This window comes from Elgaria multicarinata, chromosome 10 (genome assembly GCF_023053635.1).
Source record: "Elgaria multicarinata webbii isolate HBS135686 ecotype San Diego chromosome 10, rElgMul1.1.pri, whole genome shotgun sequence".
NCBI classification, from domain to species: domain Eukaryota; kingdom Metazoa; phylum Chordata; class Lepidosauria; order Squamata; family Anguidae; genus Elgaria; species Elgaria multicarinata.
In genome coordinates, this window is record NC_086180.1 from 1,059,961 (window position 1) to 1,081,924 (window position 21,964).

Sequence of the window (21,964 nt, forward strand, 5' to 3'; positions counted from 1 at the left end):
TGAAATGTCAAAATGGTGAGCAAACTTTCACATCCAGCACAACCCTTCTTCAGGCTGAAAGTGAAGTCAGAAAACAAACAAAAGCTACACAGGATGTGTGTCTGTGTGTGTGTAAGAGGAGGGCTTGAGGCTGCGTGGTGCCCCCTCCTTTTGCTTATGACTTAGTGGCATTTCACTTTGTTCAAGAGGGGTCTTCTCTACAGCTGCTTTGGGAGTCCCCCCCCCCCCTGTTTAGAATGCTGACCCCTACTGGGGAGCTGCTGGACAGGCAGCCCCTCTGCTGCTGGGGGGGTTCTGCTGTTTGGGGGCCCGTGGCCCGTCCTCCCCTGCTCTCTGCCTCCACCAGCCACCTGGGAGGGGAGCAGCCCTAATGCTGCTGGTTGTTGTTTGCAGCCCACACCCAGTGAAGCCCATCAGCAGCAGCAGCACTCCAGGACCAGTGACGTCGAGTGAGGAGGAGGAGAAGCCGCCGCGACAAACTGCCAGCCTGACGCCTGCCCGGAGCGGCAGCCAGGACAAGCTGCAGCCCACCACCTCGAGCAGCCGCGATTCATCGAGTCTGACCTTGCAGCTGGGAAAAGCAGAACCCAAAAGGGTAAAAGGGGTCAGTGTGTGCGGGGGGTGGGGTGGGGCTTGGAGCTTCTGAGCACATGAAAGAACGCGGTGGTACACTTTTAAAGGGCCCGTTCGACGTGCATTGGGCCAGTAAGATCTGCATTTCTGTATTCCCCTTTGGGATTCCATTTCCTCCCCATTGCTGCCATCATTGGCCTCTACCCCCAAAGACCCACCACCATCACTGGGATTCGCATCCCCAGAAGCTGCGTTCTGCTGCTCCTGCTCCCCCGTGCCCCGTCTTGACCCCTGATGCTGCAGCTCTGACACCCTTTGTCGCTGCACCTGAGGGGGCCGTTGGGCTTTGTGCTGTCGAGGGAGCGGCCCTTGCTTCCCAAGAGGCTGTTCGGAGGGACCCTGGCCGGTGGCTCTGGAAGAAGGAAGAGCTGGCCCACTTCCAGTGCACCCAGCATTCCATCAGCCTCTCGACATGTATTCGGCTTTAAAATAGCCGCAACCTGGAGACACCAGGCGAGGTGTTGACCTTGCGCCCTGTGGGTGAAGGTGGTCTGGTGGTGCCTACGGAGGCTTTGCGTAGGAGCCCGCCTGGTGCCCTGCTCGAGGCAGAAGACGTGGGTCACTCCCATCTGCACCCTGGCAACCGCTCCTAGATAGGTTCGGGGGGTGAGAGGCGGCGACGTCCAGGGCCACTCGGTGGGCATCATGACAGAACAGGGCCTTGAAGCCAGGCCTGGGCAACAGCTGTGAGGCTGTAGAAGACCACTTTCAGGCAGGAGGCCCGGGGGCGTTGGGCAAGTGAGCTCTTGCCTCCCACGTGGCTGAGCAGACGGTGGCTTGCAGGGCTTCCCTTTCTACAGCCACTCATGAACTCCCACCAGTGGCTGCCTTCCGTCCCCATCCGCCCCCCGGCCCATGAGTGAGCGTGCCCACGCCGCTGCTGGCCCTCGGGTGCCAGGAGAGAGGGGTCGGGGGAGCTTTGCTCCACTCACTGCGGTTCCGTCTCTCTCCAGGACCCTTCCGAGCCGGACCACTCGGCCAAGTACTACCACCTGACCCACGACGAGCTGATTCAGCTGCTGCTGAAGCGGGAGGCGGAGCTCGGCCAGGAGCAGGAGCACGTCCGAGAGCTGGAGACCTACATCGACCGGCTCCTGGTGCGCATCATGGAGCAGTCCCCCACCCTGCTGCAGATCCCTCTCGGAGGGGGGCCGAAGGCTGCCAAATAACACGCAGCCCGTTTGCACCCGTCTCGCCTCCGACAAAAACCCACGCGGCCCTCCTCCTCCTTCTTTCCCCACCTTCGGTTCCTCGCCCCACACCGCATGCTCTCCTTGCTCAAGACCCCCAAGGAGAGGCCTGCAGCGGGCGCTGTGCTCCCCACCCCCTTGACCACGGACACCGTGCAGCAGGGCTCTGCCCCACCACGCCTTACGTCGGCCACGTGGGGCTGCCGCCCACCAGGTGCGTCCACGTCTCTTAAGATGCCCACCTGTGCCAGGTGAAGCCTGGAAAGCGACATCGGCACGGCAGCGTGGGCGTGGGCGCTGCGTTTCATGGCTGGGCAGTGCCAAACCCCCCCCCCCCCCAGCACTGCGATGCAGCTTCTCCTTCCGAGGGGTGTTCACCTGCTGCCTGGGAGACTCCCCAACCTGTCCCTTAGTGAACTCCCAGCTGCCTGCAGAGGACGGGGTTCATCCAGCTCCCAACACCCAGTTGGGCCCAGTATTAAGTTCCTTCTTCCCCGTCTGAGTGACTTGGCTGGCTGTTGGATGTCTGTGGCCCTGCCCACCTGGTGTTGGGTGTTGCTCAGGAGTAAAGACCCACCCTGACGTGGAGCTGATCTAGGAAGTGCGTTGTAGAACAACGGTGTTCTTGTGCGCCGAGGGCAGAGCTCCTTCCCTCGCATCACCGTGTTCCTTGAGGACTAGCATCGCCCTGCGTGCTGGAGCCCTCCGTCCTGTGCCAATCGCCCAGCATCTGACCAGGCTGCCCGTCCCTCTGTAGGGCTCTTCTCTGGGGTCCTTCCCTTGCTCTTGTTGCCATGGGGGCAAGAGGGGGGAGCGTACCCTGGCCTTGGAGTGCACTGTGCCTGGCCTTGCTTCCCCACGGCATGCTGGAATCTGTGGCTGCCCTTCTGTTCTCCCTCCCCCTCCCTCTTTTCCTGTGGCACGTGGAGGGCGCTGCCCTCTCTGCGGATCAACGGCATCCAAGCCTTCGCAGCCCCTCTCGCATGCACCTGCAGCCACGATCCGAGGAAGCGCGGCTTTTTGTCCATGGGAGGACGGCTGTTCTGCGCTTCTTCAGACCTGGCTTTCCCGCTGGGGTAAACTCCTCCTTCCGCATTGTGGCCTCTCCGAATCCCACATTGGCCCCGGGGGGAGGGGGGCGGCGGAAATGGTTGGCTTTAGAGAGAAGGGGTCGGAGGAGTCCCCATATTGGGCGGAGCGCTCCAGGGGCGAGAGCGTGCATGGAGGGAAAGCCCAGCAGGCCGGTGGGTTGGGAGCCTGCAAACGGCCACGCCTGGGAAGGAAGGAAGGAAGGAGGGAGGGAAGGAAGGAGGGAGGACGTCGCTGTGCTGGGTTCAAACTCCCTCTGTCCCTGGGAACTGGAGATTTTCGCTGCGCCCTCAAGAAGGAGGATTTGCCCAGTGGATGGTTTCTGGCTGCCCTCTGGCTTAGCTGCTTTTGAGGAAGGCCGGCCTGTACCTCAGGCAGATAGAAAACACCTACAGATTCCCCTTGAAACGCCTCCCAGAGGGCAGGGGAGAGGGGGGAGGATCTAAAGTGAAGGGGTGGGGGTGGGGTGGGGGGGTGCGGAAGGGCCAGGGGCTTGGAGCAAGACCCCCTTCTCTCCCTCCCCCCAGTTTCACTTTTGCCAACTGAGCTTCTGAGCCATCTTTCCCTCCCCCCCTCCCTCCCCTTGCTGCCTTCTGGAGCCCAGGGGAGTTGAAGCAAGGAGGACCGGAGCGGATTGCTCTGGGGCCTGCCGTTGCACAGTACCAGATCGCAGTGTAGGGACTGCGAAGTGTCACCGGAGCCTCCTTGGCCCGTCCCTGCCCTGAATGTTTGCTCCTTCCCGTGGAGCCCTGGGTGCTCTGGCCCCTGCGGGTGCTGCTGGTTTCTCCAGCCCTCTCCTGCTCCCATGTGGCATTTGGGCTGCCTGCAGTGCTAAGGTGAGGAGGGGCTGGCAGGCATCGTGCAACCGGGCTGCTGTAGGGGACAGAATCCGGGCCCTACAGCTGGCTTGCCCAGCACGAGGAGGACAGCTAGTGGGGGGGGGGGTCTAATCCCCCGGGGTGGAAGCTCCGCTCCTGCTGCTTTCTCAGCACGGCTGTGCCTCTCTTCCCCGCCCCTCAGAGTGACCGCGGCTTTCTGCCCAGCAGCCCTGGCTACCAGCGTCTGGCCCCAGTTTAGTCTTGCTCTCCTGCCTAAAGCAAAGCTGCTTTAAATAGACTGGGGTGCCATGCAGGCCTGAGGCTGCCCCACCTGCTGCTCTGGATCATTGGGGCCTCCAAGGCTGCAGCTGGGCCCTTCTCCCGGTGTCCCCTCTTCAGCATTCCTAGGTAGGTTTGTTGACTGCCGTCAGCCTGGCTCTGCCTTCATCCAGGGCTGCAGTGTTTGCTTTGCTGCTGGCTTACATACCTCGTGACCAGTTGCACCCTGTGTGTGTGTGTGTAGGGAGCCCAGCTGTAACAACTGCAGCCCTTTCCTCTCTGCAAAACATTTCAAGCTTGAGTAGGAGTTTCTAGGCAGGGAGGCAGGAAGTTTGAGAAACCTGCAAAGATGCTGAGCAGGCAATTCAGACCCTTCGTGGGTTTGCGTAGGAAAGGAAGCAGCCCCACTGATGCCCCCCGTCGGGTTTTCCTACCTGTGGAGCACCAGGGCTCTAGCGCTAAGGAAAGGCATCCCTTCAAAAGAGGGGCCAGCCCAGGCCAGCCCCCTGGGTCTTCTGCAGAGCCTTGCTCTTCAAATTACCCCGTTTTCCTTCGTCTCAGGGTAGCTGGAACTTGCAATCCCCTGGATCCTCGCAGATGCTGCTGGTACCAAACAGACCACCTTTGCCCCTTAAAACTACAATAAGCGCCTCAGACAAATGTCTGCCAATGCTGGCAAGAAGGTGTGAGGGATGGGGGGAGGCTTTCACAGGGGGGAGGAGAGGCGGTTACCCTGCTCCCGTGCCGGCGCTTGAGCGGAGTGTGTTGTGAGGCGTGGGGGAGAGGGGCGTTCGCTGCAGAGGGATGCCACTTCTGCCCTTCTGTCTCCCGCTTTCCTGAGTCTGCCAGAAACCCTCAAACTCCAACAAACAGTATTCCTTGGGAGGTTGCTTCCTCTTGCACAGTTTCCTTACGTTGCCCTGCGTGGGCCCAGTTGCTTTTGTTTACTCTTCTGGCCCAGGCAGAGCAGGTGCTGGGTTAGGCCTCTTCCCCACCCCCGTCCCCGAAAAGGCCACCCCGGCCCGAAGGGGAGCCTTTGAGCACGGTTGGAGGCCTCCCCGCCCCCCAACGAGTGACTTTATTGCCATTGCGGGGGTCTATGCAGCCGGGGCTTTAACCTGCACTTGAGTATTTGGAGGGAAGAGGTTCTCACTTGTATTAAGAGTCTCATTGGACGATGTTTGTTCTAAAAAAATAAAAAGCTTGTTCTGTTTTAAGCACTTTAAATAAAAATAAAAATGGTTGAATTTGTTGCTTAGAACTTTCTGGCTGGCTTATTTTGGATTGTTATGTCTGCCCAAGTCCAAAGCACATTGAACAGATGCACAAGCCCCTTGTGGCCGCTAATTCCAAAGTTATGCAAGTTCATTGTTCTGGGAGACCTCAGCGGGGTGTGCAAAGCCTCCAGCTTTACGGCCTGGGGAAGCCCTAACAGAGAGGATCTTTGTGGCTGACACGGGAAATGTGCTCTTTTGAAGAGGACGCGGCAGCGGCTGGGACCGCCTGGCCTTCGTGGGTAGGATTGGAAGGGGCATGGTGGCCCCAAAGCTGAGCCTGCTGGAAAACCAATCTTGCGGGATGCAGTCATTATTGACACTAAGTCATGGGGGAGAGACGGGGTTAGGGTTCAGAGTAAACAGGAATCCCTGCGCACCTGTGAAAACAGAAGCTGGGAGCGGGAGCCTGCCACTTACCAGACAAAGGGGGCATTTAGTGCTCCAAAGGCAGGCGGGACGGACGGACGGACGGACATGTTTGGGCAGCCCTGCTCAGTCTAGCAGTGACCTGAGCTCCTGGCATCCCAGCTCTGTTGCTCCCGGGGCCTGGTGCCAGGTCACTCCCTGGTTGTGGCCACCTGTTCCTATTGTTCCAGCTTCTGCTTGGCCTGAGCGTTTCAGATCTTGGGGTGGAGCTGAGCTAGTCCTCCTGGCTCTTCCTCCTCCAGGCCCTGGATTAGCTGCAGCCTGACTTACACTACACTGGCTTCAGCGTATCCTGCCAGCCCCTCACAGACCTGGACCCAGCTGGAGGAAAGTGTGTGGTCGTCTGGCCCCTCCGAATTCTAAGCTGCTTGAGACGGTGGCTGTGCTGCTCTCCGAGGGCAAAAGACAGGAGCTTCTTGTGCCAAAGGAAGAAATCCGCAAAGTCGGGGCCGTTTCTTGCAGGGCACCTGCAAGAACTCGTCTGCCACAGCAGCTTCTGTTCTTGGCCTCCTCTGGAATGGCCCCTCTGGCCTTGCAGGGTCTGGTGCTTCCCAAGGGCAGAGAAGCATGATGCTGGCTGGCCCAGGCGGTCCCACCTCCTGGCCGTAGTCCCCTGCCTTTGATGCAAATGGTCTTCTCATGTCAGCCGTAGAATCATAGACTAGCAGAGTTGGAAGGGGCCTACAAGGCCATCGAGTCCAACCCCCTGCTCAATGCAGGAATCCACCCTAAAGCATCCCTGACAGAGGGTTGTCCAGCTGCCTCTTGAAGGCCTCTAGTGTGGGAGAGCCCACAACCTCCCTAGGTAAGAGCCAGGCATGTGCTCTTTTCTAGCTGGTCAGGATGGGGGACTTCAAGAGATTACATGGAACGCCTTCGTCCCTGCTCTTCAGTCTCCGGAATAAAACCTTGAATGAGCACATGGCTTTGGTCAAGTGTGTGAAGATCCACCTCGCCAAGTCCCAGGTGCTTTGGAGAGGGTGACTTGGCAGCTCTGCACATGTGGCTGTTGGGCTCTACTGAGAAAGAAACCCAAGGTGCACTTTGGAGCTAAAATAAAACCTAGCGGCAGTTACTGCAGCCGAAACTCCCCCCATGGCCTGAGTTCGATCCCAGGGGAAGCTGGTTCTCAGGCAGCCGGCTCAGGTCGACTCAGCCTTCCATCCTTCCGAAGTCGATAAAATGAGTACCCAGCTAGCTGGGGGAAAGGGAACTGTGACTGGGGAAGGCAATGGCAAACCACCCAGCTACAAAGTCTGCCAATAAAACGTCAGCGAAAGCAGGCGTCCCTCTAGGAGTCAGCAATGACTCAAGTGCTTGCACGAGAGGTTCCTTTCTTTTCCTTTTCCGTGTATAACCAGATGGGATATGAGCTGGCCGTGACCGAACAAGAAAGAGATCTTGGGGTTGTGGACAGCTTGATGAAAACGTCCACCCGCTATGTGGCTACTGTTAGCCATTATTAAAAAAGGAATTGAGAATATAACTGCCAGTATACTGCCTTTATATACATTTATGGTACAGCCACACTTTGAACTCTGCACAGTTCTGATCAACACACCTAAAAAAAGGATATTCTAGAGCTGGAAAAAGTGCAGAAAGGGGCAACTCAAATGATGAAGGGTCTGGAGCATCTCCCCTACGAGGGAAGGTTACAACAACGGACTGTTTAGCAAGGAAAAAAGGAGGCTAAGGGGAGACCGGATAGAGGCGTACGAAATGATGCCTGGTGTGGAGAATGGACAGGGAGGCATTTTTCTCCCTCTCTCAAAATAGTAGAACCCAATGGGGGTCATCCCATGAAGCTGATTGGTGCTCCCTGCAGGATTTGAGGCAGTAAGCCTGTGTGCACCAGTTGCTGGGGAACATGGGAGGGAGGGTGCTGTTGCACCGTGTCCTGCCTTGTGGGTCCCTGGCCAATGGCTGGTTGGCCACCGCGTGCACCGAGTGCTGGCCTAGACGGACCCTGGCGAGTCTCCTCCAACATCAGGGCACTTCTTACGTTCAGGCGCCTTTCTTTGGGCTCCTGCCAGTCGAGGCTGGGACTGGAAGCCCCTGCGCTCCCCTCATGCTGCCAAGGGGCCTGCACAGCACTGGGGTGGGGGGCGCTTGGCAAGGGCGGCTTGGTTGCTCTGCCCCTGCCCAGGGCGGAGGAGCCTGTCAAGGAAGCTGCTGCAGCACCCAGGCTGAGCCAAGGCGGCCACCTCCAGGGCCAGCTCCCTTCCAGGCGGGGAGGAAAGGGTCCTCTGTCCTGGGGCTGGGCTGGGCTGGGCTGCAAGCAGGCACCGCCTCCTCCAGGCCACCTTGCACCGCCTGCACCAGCTGTGCGCTTCCCGAGGCCCTCCAGATGTGCGAGGCAGCAAACCCGGAAAGACCTGGCTGGGGGATTGTGGGCGCTGTAGTCCGACACAGCTGGAGGGTTGCAGGCTGGGCGGGGCTGCCCTCGGCCACGGCAAAGCCCCCAAACGCACCACCCTGCGGGCAGGCGGCCTCCGGGCTCCCCAGGACGCTTCCTCCGGCTCGGCCCGATTTGGTGCAGGAGGAGCCGGAGGAGGCGCCTGGCCGTGGCTTTGCAGCCGCCCTCCGCAGGCCCTGCGCCAAGGACAAGGGCTGACCCCCGCCGGCTCTCTCGCCTGAGCTGAAAACCACATTTCCCACAATCCCCTCCTTCCCAGTTCCCACGCGAGGCAAGATCAGGCAGCGGGACTGCATTTCCCGTCACGCTCCTCGCGCGTCGTGACCCCGCCTTCTTTCCCGGGCGGGGAAGACTACGTCCCCCAGCATGCCCTGCGAGAGCTGCGGAGGGCCTCGGCCAATGGGAGGCGGGCCTGGCGCGGGGCGGGGGCAGCGGCGGGGCGGGGGCGTGGCCAAGCGGCGGAGGAGATTCGCCTGTTTAAAGTGGCGCCGTGAGGGGATGGCGGAGAGCGCAGCGTACCCGCCCTTCCAGCTGGGGAAGCCTCGCTTCGAGCAGGTGGGCGCCGCGGCTTCGCGCGACGGAGGGGGCTGAGGAGGGAGGGAAGGAGGGAGGGAGGCGGGGGCGTCGTCGTCGTGGTGGTCTCGCCCCGCCAAGGGGCTTCGACGACGCCGGTGAAGCAGCGCCAGCCTCAGCAAGCCCCGCCCCTCGCGGCTCGTCCGCCCCGCCGATTGGGCCGCGCCGGTGTCGCTCGCCGCTTTGGCTTCCCGCCCTTTTCTGGGTCCGGAAAGGGCGCTCTTGATTGGCGCGTGCTTCCTCTGGGGGCGGGGCTTCGGCCGCCGGGTCGCGGGTTCGAGTCCTGCCTGCGGCGGAGGGTCGCCAGCTCGGATGGCCCGGAGCGGAGGAGGAGGAGGAGGAGGAGGAGGAGGAGGGGCGGCGGCGGCGGGGAAGGCCCGTCTTGCCTTCCCCAGCCTGCGGCCCTCCCAGCGGGGCGGATGATGGGAGTTGCAGTGCAGCGCCTCGGAGGGGCCCCGGGCGGGCAGACTGGCCGGCCCCGGGGCTCTCGGGCTGTGGGGCTGCGCTGACCCCCGGGCGGGACTGGCGCGGGGCGCTTCGGCCGCCGCGGGGCTCAGGCAGGCTGCGGGGCCCCCCGCTCTCTCGGGCCCCTCTCGATGGCGTGACCCACGAGGCCGCCCCTTGGCAACCCCGGTGGCCGGGAGGAGGGAGGGAGGGGGGCTCAAGCGGCCCTTAGGCGGCAGCAGCAGCAGCGAGGGAGGCCGGACCCGGACCCTGGAGGGGCCAGGAGGTGGGTGGGGGCCGCATGCCCCCCCAAACTCCCCCAGCCCCCCTTCCTTGGCACCCTTGCAGAGGATCCCGGCCTGCACCTCCGGCATCAGGGCAGGGTTTTGGGTCGGCGGGGGGCGGGGGGGCGTCGACCCCTTCCCCGGGCAGGGGCTGCACCCCCACGTCGGACGCGCTCTTCGGGGGGGTCGTGAACTGGCCGCGCAAGCACAGCCGCGCGGCGGCGCATCCGGACGAGCGCTTCCCCACAGGTTCCTTCCCAAAGGCAGCAGAAACTGTGGTTGAAGCACCGCGGACTCTGCAGAGGTGTCTGAGGTGAAAACTCAAACTGTGCTCAAAGTTCAGCCAGCGCATGCAGGGCAAACACTTTGATTGCACCCATAAATGCTAAATTGCCCTGTGGGATTAAAGGCTCTTGTGTTCGGGATAGATCACCTACGACGCCGTCGTGTTTCCGCCTGACCTTGACCAAAGGGACCCGTGTCCCTTCCTTTAAAAAAAAACAACAGCCCTGATTTACTCGTAAGAACGTAAGAAGAGCCCTGATGCAGCATCAGGCCAAGGGACCGTGTCGTTCACACAGGGGCCTCCAGCCGTCGGCCAGGGACCCACAAGGCAGGACACGGTGCCACAGCACCCTCCTGCCCATGTCCTGCTGAAATCTCTTGCTTGCTCATAGGACAGGGACTTACACTGAGTCAGACTGGCCCCCTTGGTCCGTTGAGGCCACTGGCTGGCAGCCCAGGGCTCTACAGGGTTCCAGGTAGGAAGCCCTCCCTGAAGAACCTGAGACCTGCAGGGCCGCTGCCACGGTTGTTCTTTCTAAACCACCCCTGTGAAGCAGGAGGCCGACATCGACCCAGTTTTACAGACAGGGGCACTGAGAAGACGCGTGGCTTTGCCAAGACCCCCCAGTGAGGCTGTGGTGAGCCCAGATGTGCCAGGGTCAAGTCCAGCCTCCTGGCCTTTGGATCACATCAACCCCTTGTTTCCTAAAGGTGCTTTGGATGGAGAACTGGGGTGGTGGTGGTGGGGGAGAGAGATTGCGCTGTAACGTGGGAGGTGTTTCATGACTTGGACATGCTCCTTCGGCATGCCTACTGCTGTGAGAAACCCTTTGAGATGCTTGTTCATGGGAGGTGAAAAGGGAGTTGCATTTGGAAAAGGGGGCTGAAACAAGCCATTTAGGGGCCTTGGCGAAAGTATCCGAGCCCCCTGCTTCAGTTAAGACTCTGTCAGATGGGTCTTGGCTTGTGATCTTGATCCACAGAGTCATAGAATCCTAGAAATATAGAATAGCAGAGCTGGAAGGGGCCTACAAGGCCATCCAGTCCAACCCCCTGCTCATTGCAGGAATCCACCCTAAATGGTCCACGGGGACCCCCTCCCCCCCATGCACACTCTGTGCCCCTCTGCCTGGCCCTTTCCTCTCAGCTGGACTTGTGGAGGCAACAGTGATAAATTTAGCATGTCTGTAGCACATTTCTGGCATTCACTGAGCTTTGTGTACATTATTGCAGTAATCCTTAAGCAATAAATCCTTAAGCCAGTCTTTCCCAACATAGTGTTATGCTGTGTGTTAAAATCGCTCCTTAGTATGCACTCTTGCTTTGTACGTTCAAGACATATTGGTGGACCGTCTCTATGAGGATTCCAGTTAAAGAAAGAGAAAGAAAAGAGTAGACAGCATGAGACTGAACTCACACACTCCTGCTTTCACTAACTCTCATGTTTCTGGTTAACTCACACACCCTTCCAGTGAGAATGTAAGATGTGGCCAAGGCAGGATCTACACTACTGCTTTAAAGCGCTTTATAACAGTTTTGACAACTGTTGGAGCCCAGGATACACACTCCAATTGTCAAAACTGTTAGAAAGCGCTTGAAAGCAGTAGTGTGGATCCGGCCCAAGGCTCCACCTAGCCCAGCATTCTGTTAAGGCATTGACCTGTGGGAAAACTCTAAGTAGGACATGCGTGCAACAGCACGCTCCTGCTCACGTTCCCCAGCAAGCCTTTTCCCTATTTCTTTTCCGGGAAACAAATGCATCTTATCTTACTCTGTCGCATCCGAATGCACTGTGCTGAATGTCTTTTAAGGCTGCTCCGCTTCCATTGCTTCAGTTTCCGAAATCAAGGCCATTTGGCCTCTTGGGGCAAAATGAGACCTGCTTACTGGATTCCTGAAGCTTGTACTTGAGAAATAAGTGACTCTTGTGTTCAGCAGCAGCATTTCAAAGCAGCTAGGGAAAGCGATTGTGAACCTACATTTTGGACATGCTGTTGGGTTCTTCAGGTCTCAGGACTCCCAGGGTGTAAAAGACGCAGTTGTTCGCAATTCAAAATATAAAACATATTGCAAATCACATTTTAAAAGATGTGGTTTGCACACTCAAAACAAGCCACCATGGCTTCTTGTGAACCTCAGCATGCGCCAGGTGCAATTTGGATGATCATTGTCTGGCTGAAGCTTATTGTGTCATTTGAACCTGGGTGCCATGGCTTGTTGGAGGGTTAAGCAACCCTCAAATAACCCGTTGGCTGTTGTAGGATTATTTGAGGGTTGTTTGTGCGAACCAGCCCTGAAAGGCATGCTGATTAAATGATAAGTATCGATCTTCCTGTGAAGAATTTAGCTGCAGTTAGGTTGTCCAACTTCAGAAGCAACCAAGGTCATCTTTATCAAAGAGACGTTCCAACAAAACTGGCTTGAAGCCATTCCTGAAAACGTGAATGACTGACCTTTGGCAAGGAAGAATGTTTGCTCAGCAAACGGCCATGACTGGCTTGGGAAATCCCTGTCCTGCTGCCTTTCTAGCTTGTAGGCTTGCAAAAGCAGCAGGTTGAAGAAGTCCGTTGTTGTAGATGGAGAACTGCCCTGCCCAGGCTCAAAACTAGTTGCTTCACTTTGAGGCCTCTTCCAGCCCAGTGCTGGAGAGACTTGGCAAGTTAGTTGCATTGGTGTGTGGCTTTTGGCCCGTGGCTCCGTGGCTGCCCACTCTCCAAGCTCCCTTGCAGCCCGCTCCACTCCTGCCAAGAGCACGCTACCGCTCCGGTCCTTAGCCTCTGGGTGGGGCTTTCTCCACTGTCCTCTTCCCCCTTAGCATCTTTTTATATTTTTATATTTCTAAAGAACATTTTCTATCCCGCTTCTCTTTGAGAGGGTTCAAGGTGTCTAATAGGAAAAATAAAACCATACGTTAATAGTTTAAAGCACCTCTTTTCTCATGCAGTGCCTCCTCTGCCCCCCTTTCTCCACCATTCATCCTCCCACAGGGTCCCTACTTCTTGGACTTGTGGTTGTCAGCTACCCCACGGCCAGCCCTCCCGTGAAGTGGGGTGAAGCCCCTGCCTTAGGCAGTAGAGTGGGTGGAATGGTGGATTATCTTTCCTTCAGCAAGCCCATATTGCATGTGAGACTTTTCTCCGAGCTAAACTGACCTTTCTCATCCTTCAGTGAAGCTACATTCTATTGCTGACACCTACCCCTCGAGCAGTTGGAATGTTTCTCAATATTCCGTGACAACGCAGGGGCTTGATCAGTAGCTGAGGCAGCCAGTTTTTAGCAGTAAAAATTTGTTTTAGAGCTGGTAGACTTCTGGATCCTCACTGTTGTATTCCATGGACAGCATTTGAGGGTGATATGTCTGGCTGTTCCTGACCATTAAGATGCAGGGTGGGTTCAGCTCTGCTGATTCCATCCATTCTTGCAACAAGGCAGGAAACTGGGGACTTTTGCTTCACCCTGAGAATGCTCCGGAGTGTGTTGAGGTGGGAAAAGCCCCAGTGTTGCTTTGAACCTCTGGTGAGCCTGGGTGTGGAATGCAGATGCTGGGCGGCCATGGCCAGGAGTTGGGATGTGATGCGCTGTGTGCCAGTTAGATCTGGCCACTTCTCCAATTGCCTGGAAACTGAATGATCTGGAAAACAATGACAACAACATGGCAGTCTGCAAGGCCAATACCTTTTCTTTGGGGCCAGCAGGTTCTCAAAGATTTTGCAATTTGGGGCGAGAGAGGAGGGGCCCAGGAAGGAGGAGCCATGCTGGGCAGGGCGTGGAGGACCGCGAGCCCTGCCAGGCATCAGACTTGGCTTCCGCCTGACTAACGTTCGACATCCCTTTGTCTTGTGCTGCATCTCTGCCCAGAACTCATTTATTTTATGAAAAGATTTTTCTAATTAGTTTTCTTGTTTGTAAATGAGCCAAGTTTGTGCATGTAAGTGGGGAAAGCTGGAGGTGTTCTACACCAATTATAATTTTCTTTTCAGCTGCTTGATTAACAGAGTTTCTCTCTAAACTCTTTCGACTTGGACTGGGTGTGGGAGGGAATGAATTCCGCTGCTGCTGCTTTTGTTGAAGACTTTGGGTGATGGGGCCACAGAGTTAAACGCTTCCAAGCAGCGTATGGAGGGGCCCCTGGCCCTTGCTAGAGTTCGAACGGGTGAGGACTGTACCACTTCTCTGCTCTGTGTAGTGCCTAGCACACAGCTGCCTCTGAATAGGAGTTCTGTACTAGTTTGAATGCTCTCTCCTAGGGGAGGGAAAGTACGCCATCCGATAAAGATGCAGAGGGCCGTTGGAGGGCTTGCGTTCGAAACAGACGTGCTGCTGGCGTACCTGTTGGCTCTGCTACCCAATGCTAATGGCTCTACGTGAGGTAACGGCCTCAATGTGGCGCGATTTGGGTTAGCCTGCCTGCGGCTGAGTCTCTGGATGCTGCATAGTTCAGTGAAAGAGGTGACTAAGACTGACAGACTGACATGATTCACGCAGAATGCTAACCATTGGTTTATTTAATCCATGGTTTGTTCGCCTACCCAGGGGTTGTCTGGCTGATGATGGAACCGTGGTTTGTTTTGTCAGTCCCAGAGTTGTTTGTTTCCCTCCTTCGCCCGCTCCTTCCCTTTATTCCAGATGCCTTTGTAGCAGTGTAGTCCTGGCATATCGAGCGGCTACGTTTTTTTAAACCACTACTGCTGGCAGCCGCTGTAGCTTGGTGAGCCTGTGAACAACCCACACTTCTGCATTCACACTACTAACAACCCATGGTGTAAACAACCCAGAGTCCACAACCCAACAACACAAGCTATGGCTTCTCTTTTTGAGTTGCTTATAATTAACAAACCTGGTTTGTTAGCGTGGCTGGGTTCACATATTACGACATCCAACAATTCAGCAACTGTCAGGGGTTAGCATTAGTTGCAAGCCAGTGTTGTGTGGCCACCGTGTCTAACCATTGTGCTTTTCTGTCTTCGCAGACTTCGTTCTATGGGCGGTTTAGACACTTCTTGGACATCATTGATCCCCGCACTCTCTTTGTCACTGAGGTAATGTGTGTGTAGCCTAGCCAAGTTCTTTGGGCATTTCTCTTGTCTTAAAAGTGGTGCTCACCTGCTGCCAGGAAAATGCTTTTATAATTCTCCCAGTGCTTAATGTTCTGCAAATTCAGTGCGTTGTCTTGTCCGGTGGAGCTTCCTGTTCTCGGAGGGAATGTGTTGAAAACCTCAAAATGAGCATGAGGCCCTTTCTGCTTATGGGGGCTTAAGCACAGCTCCCCTTCATTGTTTCTTGTATGGCATGTTTTCGTAACCTGTCAGCTCCTGTGTGGCTTTCTTTTCAGTCCCCTGTCACAAGCAGAGATTACCCTTGCAATTACCCTGTCTGCTTCTTGCGTAGCAGGGCATAGCTGCTCTTCTTCTTCTTCTTCTTCTTCTTCTTCTTCTTCTTCTTCTTCTTCTTCTTCTTCTTCTTCTTCGTATTCCGCCTTTTGCCCAATGCTGGGCCTCAAGGTGGCCTTACAAAGTTTAAAACATACATTGGGGGAAAAGGAAAAAAAACAAAAAATAAATAAACGTTTAAAATACACAACAAAATTATAAGACCTTAACATAGATGGTGGGCCAGATTATTCTCCAAAGGCCTGCTGGAACAAAAAAGTTTTCGCCTGCTTCCAAAAGCCCATCAAGGAGGGAGCCAGCCTAGCTTCCCCGGGAAGAGAGTTCCAGAGCACTGGGGCAGCCACCGAGAAGGCCCTGTCCCGTGTTCCCACCAAGCGCGTCTGTGAAGATGGTGGAACTGAAAGACGGGCTTCCCCAGAAGATCTCAAAGCATGGGCAGGCTCATAAGGGAGAATATGGTCTTTCAAATAACCTGGACTCTTGCCCGTGATCTCTCCTGCCAGGCTACAGTGGTCAGCCCAGAGACAGTCCTCGCTGCCTGTTCACAGGTTCTGATGTGCATCTAGCCGAGGGAGACGTCTCCCTCCACCTGCACCCCTACGATTAACTGAGAGGTGCCTTGGATGGGCTGCCCATGGCGTACCTGTAGACAGGGGGCTGCCCTGTAGCTGTGTGGCTCCTTTTGTCTGCGCTTATTCTGCAGGTGTCCTAAGACCTTCCTTGGGACAGACGTCCCGCTCTGTGCCCACTGTGGCCAACCAGCTGCCTGTGAGAAGCCTGCAAGTATTGCACGGGCGCCATAGCAGCCTCACTCTCCTGCCCCCCATCAATGGCTTTCCAGAGGCAGGTGGCCTGTGATACTGGCGGTAATAGTTACAGCGGTCAGGACTAGGACCCATGGACAGCCTTCTATTCCTCCTCCTCCTTCAATTTGTCTAAACCCCCTCTGAAGCTGCCCACATCGGTGGCCATCACTATATCTTGTGTAGTGAATTCCATCGAGCTACTGGGTGCGAGATTGCTCCGCTCAAAGTGGCTGCTTTAGAAATATAATCAATCAATCAAATAAAATACAGCAAGGTGTGCTCTCTGCTGCTGGAGGTTGGGCTTCACAGTCTTCATAGGACTAAATAAATAAATTAAAACAACCCCCCAAAGGTTGGTATCCACTACTCAGACCAAACCAAACATGTTACTATTTGTTCAGATGTGCTCTGACCCACCATAGTCCTAAATCATTAGGCCAGGGGCTGGCAACTGGAATGGAGATGATCCCCGCCCACCCCACCCCTGCAGCTCCTTACGGGGCTTGGGGTGGTGGGGTGGTGCCTGCAGAGGGTGCCCCAGCCTCTGCGGGCCGGATGGGCAACCTTCGTGAGTGGGATTAAGCCCCTCCTCTGCACTAGGCTAGTAACCCAAACAAATCCTAACTGTCCAGTATGGAAATTCTAAACAAGATAAAACCGATAACAGAATCGATGTAAATGGTAAATAGTCAATCCTGGTGAAGGGCCACCTGTCCAGTGAAGCCTTGCATGTTTTTCCTGAAATTTTCCAGAGTTGCAAATACTCAGATTAGAGATGTAAGATTTCCGGAAATTTTGAAGCCATGGGAAAAAAACCCGTTCCCCCTCCCCGTTTTTTTCTGGGGGGAAAAGGAAATGTTCGGGAAAATTGAAATAATGCAATATTACCACTTTTTACAGATTGAAAGTCACTTTGTTACTTTAGGAACATAAAATGTACTTATGTCCAAGTTGGTTTGGCATAAAATTATTACGCTTGGTATATTAAAACTAGTGTATTCAAACAATTATTACAAATTTAATTTACTTATTTTTACTTTTTTTTGGTAACAAATGGAGCTACAAGCTCCTGAACTGTTAGGAACACCTGAACTGTAAGGAACCTCTTTGGTTCTGCCAGTTTATGAGGAAAAGGCAAAAAAACAATTTTAAAACACAACAACTGAAGAAACTACCAACATTAGTAACAAAGAAAATTATTTATGTCTCTGCTAGTCCTCCAGTGTCAAGATATAAAGCCCCCATTCCCATAAAAAGAACTGAGAAAAATGTGGCGGGGGGGGGGGGGGGGGGGGGGGACCAAGATTCAATGAATATGCATGAAATTAAATCAGACTCATTTTCTGACCTACAGCTATCAGTATTAGTTTCAGTCTCTGCTTCCATGGAAGTGCTGCCCCCTAGAGGCAGAAATGCATCTTGCTCTTGCATTTGAGAGTTGTAGTCTCAGTTTGCAACCTAGGACTTGCTTGTCCTTGGTGCACAGACATTGTAATAATCTGATACTGTTCAGTTTTTAGAAATCATTTTGAGAAGTAAATATCTGAACACCTAGTCTTAAACATTTTATTCATCATGCTAAAATAAAACATCCCGTAATCCGTTTTTTCTTCATTTTTTTCAATTTTTCCAATTTTTTGGAAAAACAACCAAGGCTTTGGAAAAAACCCGGTTTCCCCCCCCCCCCCGAATTTTTCTGGTTTTTTTCCGGGCCTTCACATCTCTAACTCAGATGGGTCTGGACAGCTGATTTTTCAAAACAAAAGGGAGGGGTTACCACCAAGAAGGTCCTGTTCCACTTCTCAGCTGACCTCACTTCAGATGTGTGTGGTTCCTTTGGGCCAAACCTCAGTGGGCGGCTGGACTCATCTGGAAAGCCCACTCCCACCTGAGTGGTACCCTGGGAGAGCGCTCCGTCTGTAAAGAAATTTAACAGCGACTTAAGACCGAAAAGGCCGAGGCAAGAGGGGGCTGTGCCTGTGGAGGTTTTGCGGTATTACTTGCACACCCGCAGTCCCATTACCTCACAGGCTGATGTCAACAAGCGCTGTCTCTTTCCACACAGCCCTTGCTGCTGCAGTGGGTGTGCTGCATTGGGGGAAGGAATGCAATTCCCCAGTGACAACATCTTTGCAGGCGAAACGCTGGGAAGAGCTCACATCCTGGGCATAAGATGGGGAAGATGTCTAATTCATGCACAAATTATTATTTTGTACAAAATGAAATACTTGTGTGGAAGGCCTCTTAATGGCTTGGATAAAGCAAGCAGGGGGGAAAGTTATTTTCCTATACAGGTACTTAATGTTTTACCCTCCTCCTCGAATTTGTCTAAGCCTCTTTTGAAGCCATCCACATTGGTGGCCATCACTACATCTCGGGTAGTGAATCCCACCGAGCTACTGGGTGGCCTAGAAATCATTTTACATAAATAGATAAAGTGTTTTTCATTCAATTAGTAATTTAGCTTGTTAATTTCATTCGAATGTTGTTTTTTGTACCTTCATCTGCTTTTGGCATGTAATGGATTAGGAACTGAAGTGGAAAGTGTGTGCATGTATACATGTTTGTAGGCCCCTTCCAACTCTGCTGTTCTATGATTCTATGTTGTTCGTGCATTCAAAGATTCGCCCCCCCCCCCTGTTTTGCAATTGAATCCATTTTCTTGACCGTCATGCAAACATTTTGCATAAATGCTGGCATCTGAGCACTTCAGCATTTCATAGAATTATAGAATCATAGAATAGCAGAGTTGGAAGGGGCCTACAAGGCCGTTGAGTCCAACCCCTGCTCAATGCAGGAATCCACCCTAAAGCATCCCTGACAGATGGTTGTCCAGCTGCCTCTTGAATGCCTCGAGTGTGGGAGAGCCCACAACCTCCCTAGGTAACTGATTCCATTGTCGTACTGCTCTAACAGTCAGGAAGTTTTTCCTGATGTCCAGCTGGAATCTGGCTTCCTGTAACTTGAGCCCGTTATTCCGTGTCCTGCGCTCTGGGAGGATCGAGAAGAGATCCTGGCCCTCCTCTGTGTGACAACCTTTTAAGTCTTTGAAGAGTGCTATCATGTCTCCCCTCAATTTAATGTTTCTAAGAATAATTAATTGCTTGTTTGCTGTCATTTGCTGCTAAAGTTTATCCAGTGAAGTTATCCTACTGCTCAGCTGTAATATTCCGCAGCTCCGCCTGATTCTTCTACCTTGGCAGCACGACTGTGCATCACTGCTTTGGTGCAACCATCGTGGTGCGGAGAATTTGGCTCCTAAACTGTCCATGTACTTTCATATTAGAGACCAATTCCCTCCCACATCGGGTTGAAAACATGCCAGGTGGGGACTTAGCTTTACTTCTTCCAAAATTGATTGGCTTAATTTGAGAACATGAAGGTAAGGTGGATTGGATGGTCCCTGTGAGCCCTCTTTGGATGCCTGCCTGCAAGAACTGCAGCAAACGAAACTGCTGTTTTGAGGGTGTAAAACTGGAAGTTATAGCTTTGTTTATAAAACCCACGCGCCGGTGAACTCTGAAATCAATTTTCAGGAATGTGCATCACAGAAATGACCTGCTAGCTAGCACCAGAGAGTTTTGCTTGGCCTGAGAACTGCGTGAGCCTTCAGAGAGGGAGAAGGGGAGCCGGGCAAACGGGACACACACGGGGGCTCCCGGCGTGGTTTTGTTGCCAGCCAAGGAGAACGTCGCTCCAAGCTCTGCAGGTCTCTATCTTGGGGAGAGTGGCTTGGGACCTGCTGCCGGCCAGGCTGGGAAAGGCCGCCACGCTTTGAGGCCGTCCTCTCGAGGGCTTGGAGGAGGAGCGCCTGGTTCGCTTTCCTGGATCCAGCCCCAATCCCTTTCCAAACGTCTCTCAGCATGAACCCCGGAGTCTGCAGGGCCTGGTCCGCAAAGGCAGCCCCCCTCCGGGAAGGGGCCAGAGCTCAGGGCTCGAGCTGTGCTTTGCAGGCAGGCGATCCTTCGTTCAGCCGCTGACTTCTCCTGCTTGTGGGTCCCAGCTGAGAGGGGCTTGCAGTTTGGGGGCTGGGAGCTTAAACCAAAGCCCCCTCCCTCAAATGCATCCCTGGGAGGAGCTGCTGCGTGGGCTCTGGACTGCTGGGCTCCACGCAGGGGCAAAGCGGCCGTCTCCTTCTGCTGCATGGACGTTTTCCCCATCCCGGCGTTTAGGTGACTAACATCCGGCACCGTCAGGGAGTCTGCTTTAGCACTTAACTAGCACTTTACATCTCCGAGGTGCTGCTCAAACATTAATTAATCCTCACTGTGAGGTAGGCACTAAGTATTACATTATGTTATAATTGCACTGTGCAGTGAGCAAACTGACAAAAATTAAGAAGAAATGCGGTAGCAGAGCTTGGGGGAGGGGGAGGATTCCCTTCCCGTTTGAGAGGGGGAATTCTAAAACGGCCAGCGGAAATGGTTATCAATAGGTCAAGGAAGACGGAGGACTGGCTGTATTGCTAGTGATCGTTCTTACTGTACTACACGTGCACAACGTGCTCCTACCACGTGGAGCCTCAAAAGGCTGAAAAAGTCTTGTGGTACCTTAAAGCTTAACGCATTTAGTAGGGCATCAGCTTTCTGGCATCAGCTTTCATGGTCCACCTCATCTCATGCCTCAGTTGGCAGGTGTGTATACATTGCATAGGTGTGTGGAGGGAAATGTAACAGTGAGGTCAGATGGAAATGAAACGCAGCAAATACAGTCTGCGGCAATTACGTTAAAGCTTAAATATATGCAAAACAAGCAGAGTAACCATTGACAACAGCCGTGATTGTTGATAAAGCAAACATCCTGGCATTGCTAAGTTAATTAATCCCCATAGTGGGCTAGATAGAAGATCTGTTATCACGATCCAAGCCGTGATTCACCAGATGTATCTCTGGTCGTCTCTTTCGGGCAACTGGCCTTGCAAGGCTTTTTGTGGGCTGGTGGCTCGCTGTCGTATGTTGAGAGGTGGACTGTTTTGAAGTCCCGCTTAACAAAGATAAAAGAACACCAGAGTGGCTGTCTTAATCATGCTGCAAAGTCCCATTGCTTTGGAGTAAGCCCAGTGAACTCAGAGAGATTTAATTTTGAGCAAATGCATAGTAGTGGTATACAAACGGCATCGAAGTTTGAAAAACACACACGCTTGAAGACTTTTTTAAAAGCAAATTGAAGCGCTTCGGTAATTTGCATATCCCCTTCCCTGACGCAGGTAAAGAAGGTCTGAAGCTGTGTGTGTAAATCGGAGCCAGTTCCAAATGTCCATATCTCCCTTCCCTGAGCTAGATAAAGAGCAGATTCTGCTCAAAAATAACTTGCTGAATCGGAAGCTGTGTGTAAATCGGATGCAGATCTGAATGTACAATGTCACCTGTCCATGCTGGGTTACTTCTAACTGGTTGTGTATTGGATGAATCGGAACATTTATTTATTTATTTATTACATTTCTATACCGCCCAGTAGCCGAAGCTCTCTGGGCGCTTCACAAAAATTAAAACCATAATAAAACTACCAACAGGTTAAAAACACAAATACAAAATACAGTATAAAAAGCACAACCAGGATAAAACCACGCAGCAAAATTGATATAAGATTAAAATACAGAGTTAGAACAGTAAAATTTAAACTTAAGGTAAAATTAAGTGTTAAAATACTGAGAGAATAAAAAGGTCTTCAGCTGGTGACGAAAATAATACAGTGTAGACCCCAGGCGGACCTCTCTGGGGAGCTCGTTTCACAGCTGGGGTGCTACAGCAGAGAAACCCCTCCTCCTAGTAGCCACCTGCCTCACTTCCTTTGGCAGGGACTCACGGAGAAGGGCCCCTGTAGATGATCTTAAGGTCTGGGCAGGTACATATGGGAGGAGGTGTTCCTTCAAATAACCTGGTCCCAAACCGTTTAGGGCTTTGAATGTCAATACCAGTACTTTGTCGGCCAGTCCCTTTTAGTAAACGGGCTGCCCTGTTTTGTACCAACTGAAGTTTCCAGACCGTTTTCAAAGGCAGCCCCACATATAACGCATTGCAGTAATCCAAGCGAGAGGTTATCAGAGCATGGATC

At 53.8% G+C, this 21,964-nt stretch overlaps 2 protein-coding genes across 3 annotated transcripts in view; both read left to right on the forward strand.

Annotated features, from left to right (window-relative positions):
- The window catches only part of RAB11FIP5 (RAB11 family interacting protein 5), a 72,634-nt gene extending 70,555 nt beyond the window's left edge, over nucleotides 1–2,079 (forward strand). Inside the window, exons 9-10 of the mRNA XM_063136055.1 lie at nucleotides 394–595; nucleotides 1,587–2,079. Coding sequence (XP_062992125.1) covers nucleotides 394–595; nucleotides 1,587–1,802 — 418 coding nt within the window. The 3' untranslated portion in view covers nucleotides 1,803–2,079. The remainder of the gene's footprint in view (nucleotides 1–393; nucleotides 596–1,586) is intronic.
- Nucleotides 2,080–8,590: 6,511 nt separating this feature from the next.
- SFXN5 (sideroflexin 5) overlaps nucleotides 8,591–21,964 on the forward strand; it is a 93,285-nt gene continuing 79,911 nt past the window's right edge. For both annotated transcript variants that reach the window (XM_063135851.1, XM_063135852.1), the window contains exons 1-2: nucleotides 8,591–8,683; nucleotides 14,685–14,753. In XM_063135851.1, the coding sequence (XP_062991921.1) occupies nucleotides 8,627–8,683; nucleotides 14,685–14,753 (126 nt within the window). In that variant the 5' untranslated portion in view covers nucleotides 8,591–8,626. The remainder of the gene's footprint in view (nucleotides 8,684–14,684; nucleotides 14,754–21,964) is intronic.